The sequence below is a fragment of the Amblyomma americanum genome, chromosome 7 (assembly GCF_052857255.1).
Source record: "Amblyomma americanum isolate KBUSLIRL-KWMA chromosome 7, ASM5285725v1, whole genome shotgun sequence".
Taxonomy (NCBI): domain Eukaryota; kingdom Metazoa; phylum Arthropoda; class Arachnida; order Ixodida; family Ixodidae; genus Amblyomma; species Amblyomma americanum.
Window position 1 is genome coordinate 91,764,462 of NC_135503.1, and position 18,764 is coordinate 91,783,225.

Below are 18,764 nucleotides of genomic sequence, written 5' to 3' on the forward strand. Positions count from 1 at the left end.
AAGTGGAATTCTGGGGACCCCTGCCCTGCTAGTCATAGTAGCAAGTCAGGATAGTTTTTTAATACACATGAGTTCCAAGTGTTGTCACAAAATTATTTTCTAGGTGTATTATTCGTGGAAAAATATTGAGCGACCATGCTGTTTATTCTGAGATTGTCTTCAACATGTAGCAGTACTTGTGGCGTTGACATTTTTTGTGTGCTGTCTGTGCTTAGAAAAAAAAGACGAGTTAATTCCTGTGAACTGTCAACACATTCTGCACGCACAGGCAAAATATTTAAAGAATAGGTGTGTGCTTGCACTTTGGGCATACTACCGCTTTGGGTGTGAGTAGTGAACACATGACTTTGCGCAAGCTGTTTTGTTGTGGCAATCCTTGACAGGTCATGACAAGCGTCATCGTTTGTTCTTTGCAGATCAGCTCCTGGCACCAAATGTGCAGTGCACAGATTGGAGACGGCATGGTCTACCCACTGTCCAGGTTTCTAGAGTCTGACCTCAGAGGTGGGTCTGTATGGGATGCTGTCTCTCTATGTTCCTCAGGTCTCCTGTTGTGGTTTGCATCGGAGAGAGTGTCAATGCTCAGATGCATGGCCCCACTGCTGTCCACTTATGGTGGCTGTTGTTCGGATGTCTTTTTTGTGGCTCTTAGTACCAACTTATGTTGTATTTTTGCTGAACCAGTGCGTGGAAAGTTCATGTTCAAATGCAAGCAAGAATCCAACTTGGCAGCATTTTTTCTTTCTGTTTTGTGTGGAACATTAGACTCAAATGTACAGTTGGCAATCTTGAAATTTTTTTTGTATGGATGACATACTGTGGTCACTTTTTTTTTTCTCTAGTGCAGTAGCACTTCCAGAGATAAGTAGAACCAGATGTAGGCATGTGCGAATATTCATAATTTCAAATATTCGGTCAAATAGTTAGGTATTCAACCCAAACATTCAATCAATGTTTGGTATTCGAAATCTCGATGTAGTCGTCTCGAGTGAATAACATTTCTGGAACTCTTGCTGCATGTGGTTTCGGTTCTGCATGCCTCCTCCGGGATGGCACCATGGCGCGAGTGCAACCAAAGCCCCAACTCCGCACTGCCTGCATGTGCTACTGCACATATGCTGGAGTCATTCTGTGCATGCTCACGGCAACAGACGAGAGCAGGCGGAAGCGTGGTGCCCAGATCTGTACCTGCCAGGTGTCTGCGGCCGCTCCACTCGCAGTGTTCACGCGCCGTAACCAGCATGGCGGTGCGTGCACATTAGAAGAGATTTAGCACAGTGCAATCCGCTTTCACACACCATCAGTTTGCACGCACTGATTGGGCCCGACGGGACAGGCGTGCAAACAGCTGACCGGCGCCTGATGCCTCGTAGCGTCCTCAGGGTGATCTGTGCATGTGCAGTGGCTCCGGTCGAAGTGGGTCGCCCTGTGCTAATAATAATAATAATAATAATTGGTTTTTGGGGAAAGGAAATGGCGCAGTATTTGTCTCATTTATCACTGGACACCTGAATGGCGCTGTAAGGGAAGGGATAAAGGAGGGAGTGAAAGAAGAGAGAGGTGCCGTAGTGGAGGGCTCCGGAATAATTCCGACCACCTGGGGATCTTTGATGTGCACTGACATCGCACAGCACACGGGCGCCTTAGCATTTTGCCTCCATAAAAACACAGCCGCCGCGGTCGGGTTCGAACCCGGGAACTCCGGATCAGTAACCGAGCGCCCTAACCACTGAGCCACCGCGGTGGGTCGTCGTGCTGTGCCAAAATCCTGTAATCAGAGGATGCTCTGGTCCCTTGACTTTCACGGGATGACTCTGAGCTGACTGCAGCTGCTGGAGGCACTGTCCTCCTTGCAAAATTCGCTAAACAAGCGCGACAGCGCAAGCGCAAAGGGGCGCTAGCATGAGACTCATGGAGATGGGTGCCCCTTTCCGACACCTGGCACGGTATGGCGCTGGGTGCGCGGTGCATACTTATCGCAGGTGTCAAGGAGTCAACGCTCAAAAACAACAGCTGTGCAAAGACGCAATTGCAGTTAAGAGCAGCAGTTGGAGGCCCCACATATAGGTCTCATACTCCGCAGATACGGCAGCATCGCATGCAGTTCGGCTCCCCCAATTTCTAATCGCCATTTTTGCAGACAGTCGACAGTGCTTCAACGAGTGTGACTTGTGTGTTAAAAAAATACGATTTTGAAAATCCTTATTTTGCCATTCAACCTTTTTTGTGTGCCACAAGTATTCGAAATCATTCTAAGAAAATTACTATTGCTTCGAACCAGAAAAACCACTATTCACATATACCTAGCCAGATCCTTATGGACGTCTGGTTAGGTTATGGTGTTATACTAATATCTGCTTGGTTTTTATCTTGTTTGTCTTCTGCTTTTAGACATCTTCAACCTTGAGGAACAGTACAACAAGGCCACTGCTGGTGAGCTGTTTTAACTTCACCTTGCCCAGATGTGGCTGATCTTATCTGAGCTCATTAGCAGTTTCTTTAACGGGCTTCGGTTCTTGGTGTGGGAAGTCCCAATTCTTTCTCAGTTGTGAGGGCTTTTATACATTCTGTTAAGGTGTTAGTGTAGCACAAGTCACACATGCAGTGCTCAGTGCCATGTGTGTGTTGCCTCGTAAAAATATACTGAGTTAAAAATGTGGTAGGGTTTTAGCGTAGTTATATCGAGTAGAGGTGCGGAAAGCATGTATTTAGCCTGGTTGGCTCATGGTTTTGCTGTGCTGGGCCGTCGGCAGACATGCCGACGATATTAGTTTAATAGTAGTGTTAGTTGGTGAAGACGACGATGTGCAACGCATAGTGCGAGAGTGTGTTGCAGTTTAAAGGGGCTGTGAATTGGGCTCTAATAAAGTTGCGGCATGCCTGGGATATTGAAGCATGCCGCTTCACGAATAGTGTCCAGCAAGGATTTTTAAAATGCGCTTTGTAGGAGCTGAGTTATCTGTAGTTAAAATTTGAATTTCAGCATCTTCGCGCCTTTCCCTCTCTTCTCGTCACTTTTTGCACGCTAGAAGGTAGGCGCTCCTTCGCCAACCCCCCTCTGGGAGCGGAGCTTTCCGACCCGCCGGAGCTAAGCGGCTTATTGGCCGCGGCCACGGTAGCTGCCTGACGTCTGAAAGAATCTAGCCAATGGCCACCTCTCACCTTGTCTACGCAGATGCGGGGGACGGAGGAGGGTGCGAGCATGAAAAAGTCACTGGGAAGGGCTCGCCAACTTTGACGCGTGATTGTGGGTCATCTGCTGCGTGTAGAAAAGTATTATTTGGCTCTGGTTTTCATGACAACACAGTGCAGTGATTGAGTTAATGTGCTCTCCTCGGAAGGCGTTTAAGAGCCCCTTTAACACAAAGCATGATCATCTGCAGTGATAACATTGTGCTCTTTCCAGGCGTGGCAATATTTCTTTTATTTATTTATTTATTCAAGGTCAGGCTTCAGCGATGAAACGGCTGTTGCAGCTTTGATCGTGAAGTAGGGTTTTCGTTCTAAAAAATTTCACGCAGCAAGCTTAGCCCAGTGTATATGGTATTGGAAGCTGGAAGGTTAAGGCATGCTCATTCTTCAAATGAAATTACTGAAGCAGAGTAATTTGTCTCTTTAAACAGTGGTACTAACCTCTGCAATGGAACTTCGGTTTAAATTTTGTGGGGAACCAGAGATGTGGATGTTGTGCTTAAAGAGCTGTAGCTGTTGGCACCTGTAATGTAATTTGGTGGAAGTGTAGAGAGGTGCAGTATAAATGTGATATAGTGGAAATGCCGCAGATACTTTTTTGTTGACGATGTTGTTTTGGACGCAGAACGAGAGCAGGCCCTGGGACGCTACTGCAAGCAGTCGAGACGCAAGGACACCGACCGGCAGCGGCTAGACCTGAGTGAGGAGTTGTACTTGGCCAACCGCCGCTTCCACACGGTCAGTTGCATGCGGTCATTCGATAACTTTTTTTGAATCAAGGCTTTATTGACAGAAATGAGGCAGGCAGGTCGAGTGCCGAGGGTGGTTCCAGGGCTTGTTGCCAGGGCTTAGGGGAAGTTGGCTCATGGCTGGACTAAGTTCAGACTTGTTCATTTTCTGCAGTTTCAGCTTAGTTCTTGTAGAAGAAATGGGTGTACAAAGGTCTGGGTATTTTATTTCTAATAGGCATAAGTTCATCATGTGCCTAGAGCCAAGCATTGACTGAATTGGTTCACGTGGATAGAGTGATACTGGAGCATCTGTTGGTGGTTGCTCAGTCCATGTAGAAGCAGCATTTGTTTTGCAGTTAACAATGTAATTGTATGTACTATGACTGCATTTTGATAGACTAGATCTGAACAAAGGCTTTATTCCCTCCAGGCACTATAATTATTATCCAAATGAGGAAAAATGTTAAAACCTTCAGAATTTTTCGAGGAGCATGTCATGACTGCACAGGAAAAATTCACTTTCTCCCAGACGCCTAATTATGGAATTTCTGTCCAGACCTTTTATCTCCTTATCATGTCTTAACTCCAGTTCCAGGGTCTCAAATACACTTCTTTTTTGACTGATCCTAGTAATGAGAAGCTGTGAAGTAAACAAATCAGCATATATTGGGCAGTTTAAAGCACTCATGCTTTTAGAATAAGCAAAAAAAAAAAATGCACTCACCGGATCTGTACCATAGCTACCGTGAAACGCAGACGCATCCGTCTTAAAACGACTTTTTGAATTAATGTCACATGCCTGGCTTAAAATGGTTCCACAGAAGATTTTGTACGTTTGAGCACTATGTTCTATTGAGCACATCTGTAGACATTACACCTTGTTTATGAGGATTTGACAGTGTTGAGATCATGCGTACAAGTATAGATGAAGCGCCTGTAGGGGTCGTTCTGAACTTTCTTTCATGCTCCAAACAAAATGCGCTGAACATTGGAGGTGCCTTGAGTTGCGACCACTTACTAACCTGTGCCACTGGTGGCTGGGGTTATTCGAACTTGAGCACACTAAAATCAGATTCATTGAAGGCAGTTTTAAATAGACTAATAACATGCTTGGCGGAATGTCAGTCTTCCCCAGTTGTGACGCGTTGGTGCTGCAAGTTCTGTTTCGTCAGGTCCGTAGGAACATTCATTTACTTAAGCTCACAGCTAGTTGAGGAAAGTGGCTTGGCAAGTTGAAGGTGCTGCCCACCGTCAAAGGTGTGCAGCCCAAGGAGTTCACTTCTAAGATGTTTTGTGGGGCTCCCTAGAATACCTAGCAATCCAAAGCTTGGGAGGATTGAGGACTCGAAGCCATTTATCGTTCAAGATTACGGTCGCTGAGGTTGCACAACGAGGCATGCTGAGCCTTGCAAAGAAACCCTTTTGGCTGTATACTTTTGACAGGGGGTGTACACTGCCTTTCTGGAAGCTTGCTACAGAACTAGATATGTACATGGTAATGAGGAACATGCCTGCCGCAGCCTGTCCATATCATTAGCAGTACATGGCGAAGAGCGTCGGGACTTTTCTATGTATGTGTGTGCTTCCTTGTTCTGAGTGGTGAGTGGCATGGTTCTGAGAGCAAGTTCACTCGTTTCTGTCTTGTGGTTTTTGATGAACAGTTCATCACAGACATTTCATTTGGCTATCTTTGTCACAAGTCTTTTATTGCATCACCTTTCTCATTGCATGGTTTCTATAGCCGTGTGTTTTGAGTACGACCAGCAGGAAGACTGCATATATGACGCACTTTTATATTCTATTTATGCTTCTTTTTGAGGTTACGATGAAGTATCTGCCTACTGGTCACGGACTTGGCATGTGTTGTTCCTGGAATGTTGTTGCAGCATTTTGCAGAAGCACTCAACTCTGCATTGGTCGCATGGCCACATGCATGGTACTGAAATTAAGCTTCTCAGCTGGTGAAAAAAAACAGTAAATAATGTATGGTGATTGGTGTTGCTATTGTGATGTGATCATGCAGGTGGCACTACAGTTTTATGCCCAGCTGAATGCCCTGCAGTACAGGCGCAAGATGGCGCTGATAGAGCCGCTACTTGGCTACGTGCACTCCATGAAGTCCCTGTTTGGCATCGCCCATGAGACGATGCACACGGCCGAACAGGACGAGTTCCTTGCCAACATTGCAACCAGCCTGGGAGAGTGAGTGCTCAACTCTTTGTGTGCTAGGTAGACACTCTTGCCTCTGGCTTGCTGGTTTGCAGCCATGTTCAGGAGTGGCTTTTGAATTTTTTCTTCTTAAATTTCACGATCTGTTGCTTTATGTATGTTCTTAAGGTGACACTAGCAGGTATTGAAACCTCATGTGGTGGACACTGTTGAGTTATATGGCCAGCCAATCACTGCATTGCCAGCAGAACTGTTCTTTCAAGGTGCTTGGTGCTGTTTTCTAGGAACATTTGCTAAGCCATCTCAGCATTATTGAAACTGTGCAGCCTTTGTTGTATTTTACAGCTGGGTTTGTTGAGAGTATTTTTTTTTTCGGTCGAATTTCGTTGGAGGCGAAATTTTAGAGGCCCGTGTAATGTGCGATGTCAGTGCACGTTAAAGAACCCCAGGTGGTCGAAATTTCCGGTGCCCTTCACTATGGCTTCCCTCAAAGCTTTAGTCGCTTTGGGACGTTAGACCCCCATAAACTTAACTAAACTTTTTCTTTTTCATCGTGACAAGGGTTCAGAATAGGGGTGTGCAAATATCAAATAGTACCTCTTGAATTGAATATCGAATCAAGTCAGGAAAAAAACCCTAATATCGAATATTAACAAATTTATTCAAACAATGTGCTGATTTGCTTATAACTTTTAAGTTCTCATGCAAAAAAAACAGCTGCTGCACGTGATATGGCAACAGCTTTTCTCGCCTGGACGTGACAATGTTGCCAGCTGTAGAAAATAGCTCTTCACTTGGAACTTGCGTTGCTGGTATAGCCAGGTATTTCGTGGCTATTCTGTACAGACCAGGAAAGTGCTGCTTGCTTGTTTTCCTCCAGTATGCAAAAGGGTCTTCATCCCTGCTGCAAACTGGCTCTCAAAGGTACCGCTGAAATTCATCAATGTTACCTGGTTCACGGTGTGTCTTTTCCCAGATGACATTGCAAGTTTGTCGATATCTTCCCATATGCTGGCACTACGCTGCTTTTGTGCTTTAGATGTTGAGGGCTTAGCACAGCCACTGGGTGGTGGGGTTGACGAGCTCTGCAGCTCACTGCATGCAAGTTCCAGAAGCCTTGTTTCTTGTAAAACTTGTAAAACCAGTACAGAAGATGTTTTTGAATCTTGGCCACATGCCGTTGCCATACTTTTTTTGCTCATTGTGGCTAGGAAATCTTGCCTTCACACATTTTTGCAATTTTTTTGCGAACAGTGACGTGTCGTCATCCACTGCAGCACAGTCCTTCAGCACCATGTGCGTTCAGTAAAGGAATGGTATCACCGAAGACAAGGTTGCACACTTCTGCCCACTCAGGTCTTTTGTTGCTGATGCAATTGGCTCAAGGGCCTTGACCAGTGCAGCCACCGTTTTCTATTCCTGTGGTGTCAGGTTGGATGCCACTGTCTCAGAGGTAGCAAGTTCAAGGCAAACTGCCCCTTTAAGCTGAAGGAGACATGACAGCATGTCCTGCTCGCTATTCCATGTGACGTCTACATTCTGGACGACCTCCAGGAGGGGAGCTCCATCCGTCGCTGGCAATCCTTTAGTCTTCCTGCAGTGTGGGCACTGTGCTTGTAATGGCCCACTATTGCACGGCATTTCTTAAGAATGGCAGGCACTCCTGCAGTTTCTTGCTTGGCATCCTTGATGGCCATTTGCAATGTATGGCCCAAACATTGCATGGGTGTACATTGAAAGTCCCGATGAGCTGCGCAGAAATTTCGAGCATTGTCCATCACAACAAAAACAGGTACCTCTTGCAGTGGCAGATCCCATTCACTCGTCATTGCTTCCAGGTGTGCTAAGCTATTGCATGCAATGTGACTGTCGGTCACATTGCATGCATTGTGACTGTCAGTCACGTGCTGGTTGCCCCGATGTGAACGCCCGGATTTTAAAGTTCAAGGTTGAGTAATGGCACGTGAGACTAATGTAGCTCTGGTTTGACCTCGACATCGACATGTCACTGGTGAACGACAAAGACTGTACACCTTCCTGCAGGTCGGCGTGAATTCGGTGCTTGACAGTGCTTAGAGTGTACAGGTTGGGGATGATTGTTCTTGAAAAAGTTGTCTGAGAGGGGATCTTGTACAGTGGCTCCAAGTCATGCATGAACTCCTTGAACCCTCGGCTTTCGACAGTCGTATGGCTGCAGGTCGAGTGCCAGCATCTGAGCAATCCGTGTTGTGATTTCTCATCTTCGAAGCTGCGACAGCTCCTTGGCCATGTCAAACTTACATTTGATAGAAGGCTGCGATGCGCTGCTGAAACTTGTTCGCTTCCCGCTTTCCACCAGAAACACGCTGTGCAAAGCGTAATGTTTGTTCCTTAGGTGGTTCTCTAGCGGTGTCGTGCCCAACAGCGTCCGAAGTTTGGCGTTGCACATCTTGCATGTCGCTTCCTGCTGATTAACCTTGATGTAATGTTTCCAGATCACACCTTTCGTTGCGATCAGCCATGTTGCTGAGACAGGTACTGCACGCAAGCCGATACAATCCTTTCACGCCTTTGGCCGATACAATCCTTTCACGCAGAGCTGAACTAAATAGCATGGAGACGCGGAAAACAGAACTATAGAGTCGCGGAACTGTGAAGCGCTGACAGCGCGGCGGCGTGGGCGCACGTACAACTAGGAGTGGGAAACTTCTTGCACTCGACAGGTGGCGCTGCGTGCATTCATCATCACCATCATCTGTTTTGTTCAGTTCAGTGCTGTAGTTTTCTAATGCTTCTGTCTTTTCTGAAAACTAAACATTTCTCCATAAATGCCTGTCTTATGAATGAATGAATCTGTATTGGAGTAGGATGGCTCGTGACCTAAATGGTGAACAGGAGTAGACGCTGCTCTTTTCATAGTCACTTATAGTGACCTCGCAGGCAGGTGTACCGGCGTTAACCACGAAATTTCACAGGAAAATTAGTTTTACGCGTGTCGACAGTGGGATAGATAGGCTTCAAAGGTGCACACCTACCGTGGCTTGTGTTGTGCTGTGGTTGCAGTCGCCCGTGAACTGTGCCATTAGTGATGTTCCGGCCGCGTGAAGTGGTGGATTTTTTTCAGCTGTTCATGATTCGGTTGCGTCATGAGTGCTATCAGGTTTGTGCTATTGAGAATTTTTTTCCTCCTGCTCTGCGGCGGCTGTAGATTAAAAATGTGCATCACACGATCAGAAAACCAACGACTGCACTGGAGAATTGGGAGGAGGAATGGCAGATCTTGCATCGACATGGTCACACGAATACTAGGTATTCGATTCGCAAATAGAGTGATTATAAAATTTGCTGTTCGATTCGTATTCGAATATTCGAGTATTAGCACACCCGTAGTTGAGAATCTTGTTTAGCCAGACAAAGTATGTTGTTATATTTCTTACTAGTCTGCATAGTTATACCTGATTCGATTTGCAGTAACTGGCCTCTTGAAATGTGATACCTGGTCAGCTCACTGCAGAATGCATGGAAAGCCACCATGCTGATTTTTTAAGTTGAAAAGAAGTTAAGCCCTTTGCATACTTGGTAAAGTAGTAATGCTTGTGGTAAAGCACTGAAAATGAAAAAGAACTAACAAACAAAATAAATGCTTTTGGCTTGCCTGTTGAACCAGGCTAGCTGTGCTTCTAAATACTGTCAGAGGAATCAATGATGTACAATTGCGTTTTGTTAGCATCAAGTAGGCTGTCTTGTAACAAGCAGTTCGAGCTTAGTCCTGCTTTTCTGTTATTATTTTTATTTGTTTTAATTCAAGAAGTAACCATAATTATAGAAGTGCTGATGAGCTGCACCGCACATTGCACTTACTCATCACTCTGCTCTTAGGTGACAGCATTCAGCAGACTTTATACTGGCGACCAAAGGAGCCTGGAGCAGCTGGGATAACGGGGCTCAAAATTAATTAGGGTATACTAGTACAAGGGTGGGGTGGGGAGAGGTGAGTGTGGCTACACACTCACCCATGTGGTATGGTATGTGCTACGGAGCCTTCATCGGACCAACATCGGCCTTGCAGGGTGCAGAGGGAGCTTCAGCTGCAGACAGAGCGGGCGTCGCTGCAGGCCGGGGCGTTGGCGCGGCAAGGGGAGGAAAGCGCCGCCTACCTCGCCGAGGGCACCTCTCCTCCGGCCCAGACGGGCCTCTCCCACAAGTCGGGCTACCTTTTCCACCGCACGTAAGTGTCCAGCATGGCAACAGGTACTAGGCATGTCCAGCACGCGAGCAACTGTCACTTTATGTTTTGGGCAGTTGTCTCGGACTTCGTTGTTTTTGTTTTATTGTATTGCTTGTGGATTATTTACGTTTTCATAGTGCATTGTTGATCATGGGTGGTTGCAAAACTTGTGGCAAAAGTTATTTTAAGAGTTTTAAGACACATTCAAGTGCAGTTGAAAGACATCTGCTATAGCACCACAGTGGCTGGCAAAGTGCTGTCCTAGGATGACAAGTATGTCAGTTGTATTACACACTGTGTAACAGTGAGATCTGAGAGCGGTATGAACTTCACTCTCATTTTGAAACTGTTTTGTATAGCCATTGGGAATAAAACGTGGTTGTAATGGTCAGATTTTCCTTCTAAAGCTCATTAATCCAAGCTTCAATACTTCCAAATTTGTGGATAATTCTAACTGTACAGCTTGTTCCGTCCACGCTCTGATGAAGTCTGTGTAAAGCACAACACTTTTTTGGAACGTGAATGGGGCGTGCACGGATAATTCAAACTACGTGCTGCCGCGTCTGGGTGGCCTGGCATGTGGTAAAAAAGGCAGCACTTCTGTTAGCGGCGGCATGGCAGCGGTAACACTGAACTAACTGCATGTCCTCCGAGATTTGTCCCTGACTTGCTTGTAAGCATTCATGTTGAAGGCCTCAGTAGCTTGCTGTTTTAGCTTTTGTTGTTGAGCGGTGGACGATGTGACCACTGAAGGGATTCAGCAAATCAGACATGTCACACTGTCTTGAGCGCTCCTTATTTGAATCTATGCGGTAGTGCACGAAACCGCGACATGCGTGAAACAATTGAATTGGAGCTTTTGCTGGTGCTTGCTGCACGTCTTGTCACCTTTTTCCACTGCCCTTTGCATTATGTTCTGTCTGATTGGTTGCACAGCTGGTGGCACCGATAGTGGTCAACCTATGTGGTGTGCCACTGTGCAGTGATTTAGAAATGTCATATATTTGTAATTACTGCATCAAAATGCTTCTAAGAAGATCGGAACCATGCGTGAAGTTGACGCCGGTTCGTATTGATATAGGATATTGCCACAAAACATTTTCATTGGCTAGGCAGTTTGTGACTCAGGCTCAGAAGGCTGAAAAATAAGCCAGTGTATGTACAGCCGTCCTAGTGACTTTATCTTTTTGACGTAAATGGTCGCGCAAGCTTCACAGCTCACAAGTGTGAATTTGTGAGTCGTGGAGAATGTGGCATTGTTTTCATTGAAAAGCAGCAGACACAGGGCGATCGCATGCTGCTCGGTTTTCCAGCCTTGCAACCATACTTACATCAAAATACTGGAAGATATGTATAGCAACTGCACAGCTACTATAGTCCTCCATAAAGTCAGCAATAAAATTCCAATAAGGAAGGGCGTCAGGCAAGGAGACACGATCTCGCCAATGCTGTTCACCGCATGTTTACAGGAGGTATTTCGAGGCCTGAATTGGGAACAGTTGGGAATAAGAATAAATGGAGAATACCTAAAAAATCTGCGATTCGCTGATGACATTGCCTTGCTGAGTTACTCAGAAGGTGAACTGCAAATCATGATCAATGAGTTAGACAGGCAGAGCAGAACGGTGGGTCCAAAAATTAACATGCAGAAAACCAAAGTAATATTCAACAGTCTAGCTAGGGAACAGCAGTTCACAATTGGCAGCGAGGTGTTGGAAGTGGTAAAGGTCTACTTAGGGCAGCTAGTGACAGCTGATCACGATCATGAAAGAGTAATAACTAGAAGGATAAGAATGGGGTGGAGCACATATGGCAAGTTTTCCGAGATCATGAATGGCAGTTCACCAATATTCCTCAAAAGAAATGTGTACAACAGCTGTATCTTGCCGGTACTCACCTACGGGGCAGAAACTTGGAGGCTAACAAAAAGGGTTCAGATTAAGTTAAGGACAACGCAGCGAGCCATGGAAAGAAAAATGATAGGTGTAGCATTAAGAGACCAGAAGCGGGCAGAGTGGGTGTGGGAACAAATGCTGGTTAATTACATCCTAGTCGAAATCAAGAGGAAGAAATGGGCTTGGGCAGGGCATGTAATGCGAAGGCAAGATAACCGCTGGTCTTTAAGGGTAATGGAATGGATTCCAAGAGAAAGTAAGCGTAGCAAGGGGCAGCAGAAGGTTAAGTGGGTGGATGAGATTAAAAAGTTTGCAGGCATAGGGTGGATGCAGCTGGCAAAGGACAGGGTTAATTGGAGAGGCGTGGGAAAAACCTTTGCCCTGCAGTGGGTGCAGTCAGGCTGGTGATGATGATGACCATACTCAAAGGTGGTTCAAGGCTTTTAGTGACTCCGGTGTGGTGCACAAGCTCAGACACACTGAACACCACCCACCTCTTCTTCATTTTTAAGATGAAGAGGCCTTTCCATAAATGCGGGCTTTAGAACAGACAATGTTGGTACCTTCCAAGAAAAAAAAAAGCACGCAGCGATGACAGAATACTTTAGAACAATAAAATTGAGTAATCCCACTACCCGACTGCTTCCTGATCACAATATACCACTTATTTTCCATTAGTTCAAACTTTGGTCAACTCAAACAATGTCAGTGTTCCCATGAAGTTCGCATCAACGAGCTATTACTGTACAGTCAAACCCCACTACAATGGAATTCTTGGGAGCCACAAAAAATTTTGTTTACATGGAAACTTCATTGTTGTGAAATCTGACCTGAACATCGACAGATTGGACATTGTGGTTCATGAACAAAATTTATTTCCAAAAATCTGTCAGTTTTGGCTCTTTGCTGTTTTGAAGTCAGTGCTGTGGTGCGATTTTCATGTTGCCCCAGAAAATGGAAATCTTGAACAGTGAGTCTATTCGCATAATAGAGGCACGTCTACATTGGCAGTCAAAATGTGCAATATTAAAGGGACAGTGAGGAGAACTCTATCAAATTTTTTTTGTTAGCAAAATCTGATAGTTCGGCATTTCATGGCTTTGTTGCCGCTTGTCCGAGAGCGAAAGTTGCATTTATTTCAAATAAATTTGGATTCGAAGTTAAAAAAGTTTTTCCCATCGCTCCGATTCAAACGCAAGGAACTTATGACATCGCGGCGTCCTCTTATGTCGTCACAGGATGGAGTGACGTGAAACGTGACGTAAACGCAGACTCTGCTATTTCTGGCAGCTAGCGGTGTGGTCTAGCAGCTGCCGAAATGAAAGCTACCGCCGCCGCACGTTGAACGCATCTATCAGGGGTCGCTACCGTCGCTTCGTTTGTGTTTGCACCGCCGTCTTGCCAGCGTTGCGATGGATCCCGTTCCTGGACCCAACGACGAAGTTCTCGCAAAAACTCCGGCCTGCTATTCAGCGACCTCAGCCCCACAGAGCGTGCGATGCTTTTGAGGGAGCACAGGTAGGTTAGGCGCCGGCGGATCGTTTCTCTCTTCCGCCGTGAGCAGCCGTTGCTAAATAAATATCGTAAACCCAGTGCAGGGAGTCGCGACGGACGCGGACAAGGTCGTCGCGTTGCGCCCATCGGAGGCTGGTGGGGCTTTGGGGCCAATGGATTGTGATTCCTTGAACGGCGTTGTTGCACAGTGCAGCAGGCGGCGTCGAGGAGGTTTCCCACGGTTACAAGGGCCAGGTTATTTATTCATTTCTTTTTCCCACAAAAAACGAATGGGTGCCCAAGGGCGCTTGCGTTTAAATTTGGCAGCTTGAAAGTAAAGCCGGCGCACGACGCTTCAACGGGTTCCGCGCATTTCCGGAGGTACGGGGTCCACTGGATCGAGCTCTCTCGCCCACTTGCATGTACCTTCAGATGCATACTGTGAATGGATTAAATTAGCTGAGAGCTAGAATAGAACAGCTCCGCCCAACTGCCGAAGCTATTGAATGGAGCCGCAAAGAAACGAGTTGGAAGAGAGCGAAGTCACGGTCTCTGCAGGTTCCAAATCTTTTTTTCTTAACTGCCTTGTATCTTGTCCCTAATAAACGATTTCCGTTAAGTAGTTTCAAGTTGACTGGCACAGCCAGGAATGTTTCTCCGGGCGAACGTAAGAAGACACAAGTGCTCTTTATACTGCTAACTGCCTTGTACGATCACCGACCATCGTGCCATCATAGTTTTTCATCGACCTTGGCGATCATCTGACCAGCCTTAACAGGCTCCTTCAAAGGTTAACTAGCACTTGAAGCGGCACTTGGAGTTCCTCTGCTGTTCGGCGCTTGCAAATCGAGGCGCGTCAAAAGCAAAACCACGGGGCACGCATAGCTCATAGACGCGAAGCACCTTGACAAATCGAAACTCTCCTGGAAGCCTGTGGCGCCGCCAAGCATCGGTTTTCTTTGCTTCCAACATTCAGGTTGTCTTTTGTCTGTCTTCCTTGTGTGATAAAAGTGCACTATCTGTTTCAAAACAAAACTTACTTGAATATTGAACTGCGCAACCTTACTTTGTCAGCCTCAAAGATTCGTGGCTTCCATGTAGGAAGGAAAATTCCTCCAAGGTGGCGTCTCTTGTCCTATCACGTCATCACGCTTGTAATTGCGAGATTGGCCTGTGGCTGCGATACCTGTATTTTGGTTCTTGCTATTTTCTACCTTACAAGAACTTTTTTTTTTCAGTAAGAGTGGCATTTTTGTGATCAGGAGCTGGTGTTCTATCAATACAAGCTAACTTCAATTTCTCCACAGTGTCCCTTTAAGGCAAAAACCTTTATAGGCTCATGAGTGACCAGCGGGGATGTTCCCAGAAAAGTGTCACACTATAGCTGTCAATTAAACGTGGTTGAGGTGTCCACAGAGATTTGGAGATCTGAGAGCTAGTGCCTACTGCGTCCTTTCCGCAAAAACCTTTCCTTCTGTCAAAACACATGCTTTTGCATTCCTCCAGGTAGGCAGACAAGTGTCCTCACATTTAAGTAGTAAATAGTGTTTAGTAATTGGTTGTTTGGTTAATTAGTAAATTAGTTATTAGTCAATTAGTAATACTATTGGCTGGTGCAGTTTGTCGTAACTGGGAAATCTGTATACGATAATGCACTGCGTGTGCGCAAGGTGCCAGCAGACAAAGCACCTGCGCTTCAGCCTACTGGGTATGCATGTGATGTCATTGAGTGGCGCCACCATTGTTCGAGAGGCAATCTTGCCAGACGCCTCCTGAACGCCGATCTGGAAGGATGCCGCCTTAACGTTCCCCTGTGTCTCCAGCAACCAAGCGTGCGGTAATGAACGTCAGCGAAAGTGTCATGAAGCAGATAATTGTGTAGTCTAATCAAAATCTTCACCACACATCACCAACACAAGCTGCAATACTGCTTGAAAGGCTTTCGCCTCACCGCACTTTAGGTCAGCAAAGTGCCGCCCTGAATTTTTTTTTACTCCCACGTCATAACAGCTCCCCTGTTTTTGTCCTAAAAGAGTTCTTGCTTTTACCGCCCTGCATGCAGGCATTTCGGCGTCAAAGAGACACGCATGCTCTCACTTCACACTTCCAAATCGTTGCTTGATATGATGTGACAGAAATGCAGTTGCTCTGATCCTTTGAAAATGTTTTGTGACATGCGGTACAAACATACCAGCAACATGTTGTACCCTTGAGACTCCGCCTGGAACTGCCGTCACTCTGCCTTAGCAGCAGTGCCTGTACTAGGCATTCGCATCAGAAAAAAAAAAAAAAATTTCACTCTGCTTGTCAGTGACACAACAGCAAGAGACTAGGGTACACCCACGCCGACGGCACGTGTCGCTTGCTCGGTTTCGCTAACCTAATGTGCTCCGCATTGAAGCCACAGCAAAAGTGCTTTGGAACTAGCCACCGCTTATCATAAAAGGTGTAACATTGTTAGCTATTACAGCCAGCACAATAACTTGCTAATATGAACATTGATATGAACTTCGATATGAACATTGATATAAACTGACTTTGATCACACCTTGTTCAACGAAGCTAGTGAAAAGTGGGCCAGTTAAAAGCTGCCTCGTGCCAACGGCCACAGGTCATAGGCGTGAAGTACCAGCCATCAGCTCACCGTCGCAGACATTCATGCGCCAGATTTCATTGTTGTGGCGCCTGTCTGCACATCAATTCTGATGACACATGGAATGTGAGCGTCTCCATTGGTAATGTAAATTACTTCGGTGGCTGTTTCTTGATGAAACGAAGTGAGGTTTTAAATTCGGTACGCATATTTGGGTGCGCAGAAAAAAAAAAATCAGCTGCTCACAGGCAAAAACTTCATTGAAGCGGAACCTTGCTCCGATAATTGTTGTGAGAGAGCCTGCATGGCCTTATGTGGTTTGCTGACAGGAATTGAGAGTTCTTTTTTGTGGCGAAAATTTCGTTGTAGCGGGGTTGGACTGTAATCCTGTCCCTATTGCCTTTGTTGTTTGGGGAGTGTTGACATTGTTGACTTGTGCAGTTCACCTGCTGAATTTTATAGTTTTGAAACTGCTGATGATGTAAGTCAAAGAAGTTCCCCCTTGTTTGTGCATAGGAAGATAGCAGGCATGGTGAGCCGCTGGGACCGGGCGTACTTCTACACACTCGGCTGCCACCTCATGCACATCCCAAGGGGCGAGGTGAGTTTCCTGTGGGATGTCCTGCCTTTTAACACATGGAATGCATTAGATGCCTGTGTGGTCACATTCATGCACTTGCACATTTTAACGTGAAAGTGTTAAGGCTCCCGTTGTGTTGAAAATCGTCGTCGTCGGTGTCGTGAGCGAGAGATGCTAGTTTAGTTTAGTGTAAAGTGGCCCAAGTGGCCCCCCCCCCTCCCTCCCTCCCTCCCTCCCCCCTCCCCCCTTTCGGAGAAGCAACCTAGGTGGGCCACCTAGGTCACATGACCTTGTGGCATCATCACAATCTACCCCCTGGATTGTAAACAAACTGACCATCGTGGCAGGTGGCAGTTAAATTAATTATTTATCACGAGAGGTTGCTCGGTCACACAAGACGCATCGGTGGCAGCACCTGACATCGCAGGGCAGTGGCGCATCGTGTAACCGCTGCGCCGTTGCGCAAGGACTGGTATGAGGACTCCCAAGGACATATGAACGTAAAGTTGAGAATGGCCAATTCTACACATGTAGGCAAAAACTCATGAGCGTTTTCATGTTATACCCTTAAGGCGGAGCTTAAGTGCTCCCTCCTGTTTTTTCTCCAAGTACACACAGATGAGGCAACTTGTTGGGCGGGTTGGTAACAGTATTCTATGATGACAGGCGCAGCTGACGAGACACAGCAAGGTAGGCTGCAGTGATGAGCCGATCAGGAATTTCAGTTGTATTTATGCAATGGTCAAGGTCTGTTGTATGGTGCCAGGTGGTTTTTACACAGGGTTGTCTAATGCCACACATACATTGTTTTTGCAGAGCCAGTGTGATCAAAATGCATTATGCTTTGCACAAAAGTTTGGGTGACTGTGTTGCCCTGTCCTTTCCTGCTTAGACGTTAAGTGCATAACTCTTGCTTTTGAATCATAAAAGGAAGATACTATACCCAATGATAAGCAACCAAAGTTCATTTGCCTCTGTGTTAAAAAAGAAAACTCTTTGCTAAGAGAACAAATGAAGCATGGGGACAGACTGCCTCCAGCATGTATTTTAATTGCTTAAGATTTCGTCAAAGTCAGGGATGTTAATTGCGGAGATGGAGGTAACAGTTACAAGCATTTCCTGCCAGTTTGCACAGAGTTCACCTGGGCGCACATGATGCATGCTGCGTAATAATTACAGCTTTGCCTGCAGCTGAGTGATAAACAGTGCAGAAAAGCATTGCAATTTCTGTGACAGGTAGTGCTAGGGATGTGTGAGGTTAATCGGAAGGACATCGTGTAGTATCGAGTGTACCATATTTGCACAAATTTAATGTGAGGGGAGTGTTCGAGACATCACGAAAATGAAAAAAAATTTACAAGTTGTTTTAGCAATGGTGATTCAGAATTCTTTAAAATGGGCTTTTTGACATATACAGATGGCTCCGGCAGCACTCTAGTACCAGTGTTGGCAAGCTGATCAAGTTTAAGAAGTTAACTGGTTAATAATTTTTATAGTTAACTTTCTAACTTATGGCAGTTGGGAGCCTGGTTGCTGTAGGAGATTTGTAGCTGGCCATTAGTAATAGCCATATCACTTTTTAGAATTTGGATAACGGTTACCATCTGACTGAGGAAAAAAAGCTCTCGTGATATTCATGTTAACACTGGGTGCATGCGAATAGTGCTTTTCTGGTTCGAATTGAATTTGAAGCGAGTACTCAGTAATTTTCTTCGAATAGTTTTGAAGCGACTATTTTGTATACTTCTGGCACAAAAAAAAACAGCACAATAAGCATTTTCAAAATCATATATTTTAAAGCAAAAGCTTTATCAGCCTGGCGGCGCCGATTTCGCTGTGTCTGTACGGTTGATCTTGAACGGCGCAGATATGACCTTGAAGCAGCCTCAATTTAAAAAAAACA

General features: G+C 45.8%; 1 protein-coding gene across 4 annotated transcripts in view; it reads left to right on the forward strand.

Moving 5' to 3' along the window:
- Positions 1 to 18,764, forward strand: part of LOC144099397 (DCC-interacting protein 13-alpha-like) — a 64,352-nt gene that overhangs the window by 12,345 nt on the left and 33,243 nt on the right. For all 4 annotated transcript variants that reach the window (XR_013307396.1, XR_013307395.1, XM_077632656.1 and 1 more), the window contains exons 5-10: positions 417 to 504; positions 2,392 to 2,433; positions 3,818 to 3,930; positions 5,947 to 6,125; positions 10,141 to 10,299; positions 16,798 to 16,882. Coding sequence is in view for 2 of the 4 variants with exons in the window: in XM_077632656.1 (XP_077488782.1) it covers positions 417 to 504; positions 2,392 to 2,433; positions 3,818 to 3,930; positions 5,947 to 6,125; positions 10,141 to 10,299; positions 16,798 to 16,882 (666 nt within the window). In the remaining 2 variants the exon portion in view is untranslated. The remainder of the gene's footprint in view (positions 1 to 416; positions 505 to 2,391; positions 2,434 to 3,817; positions 3,931 to 5,946; positions 6,126 to 10,140; positions 10,300 to 16,797; positions 16,883 to 18,764) is intronic.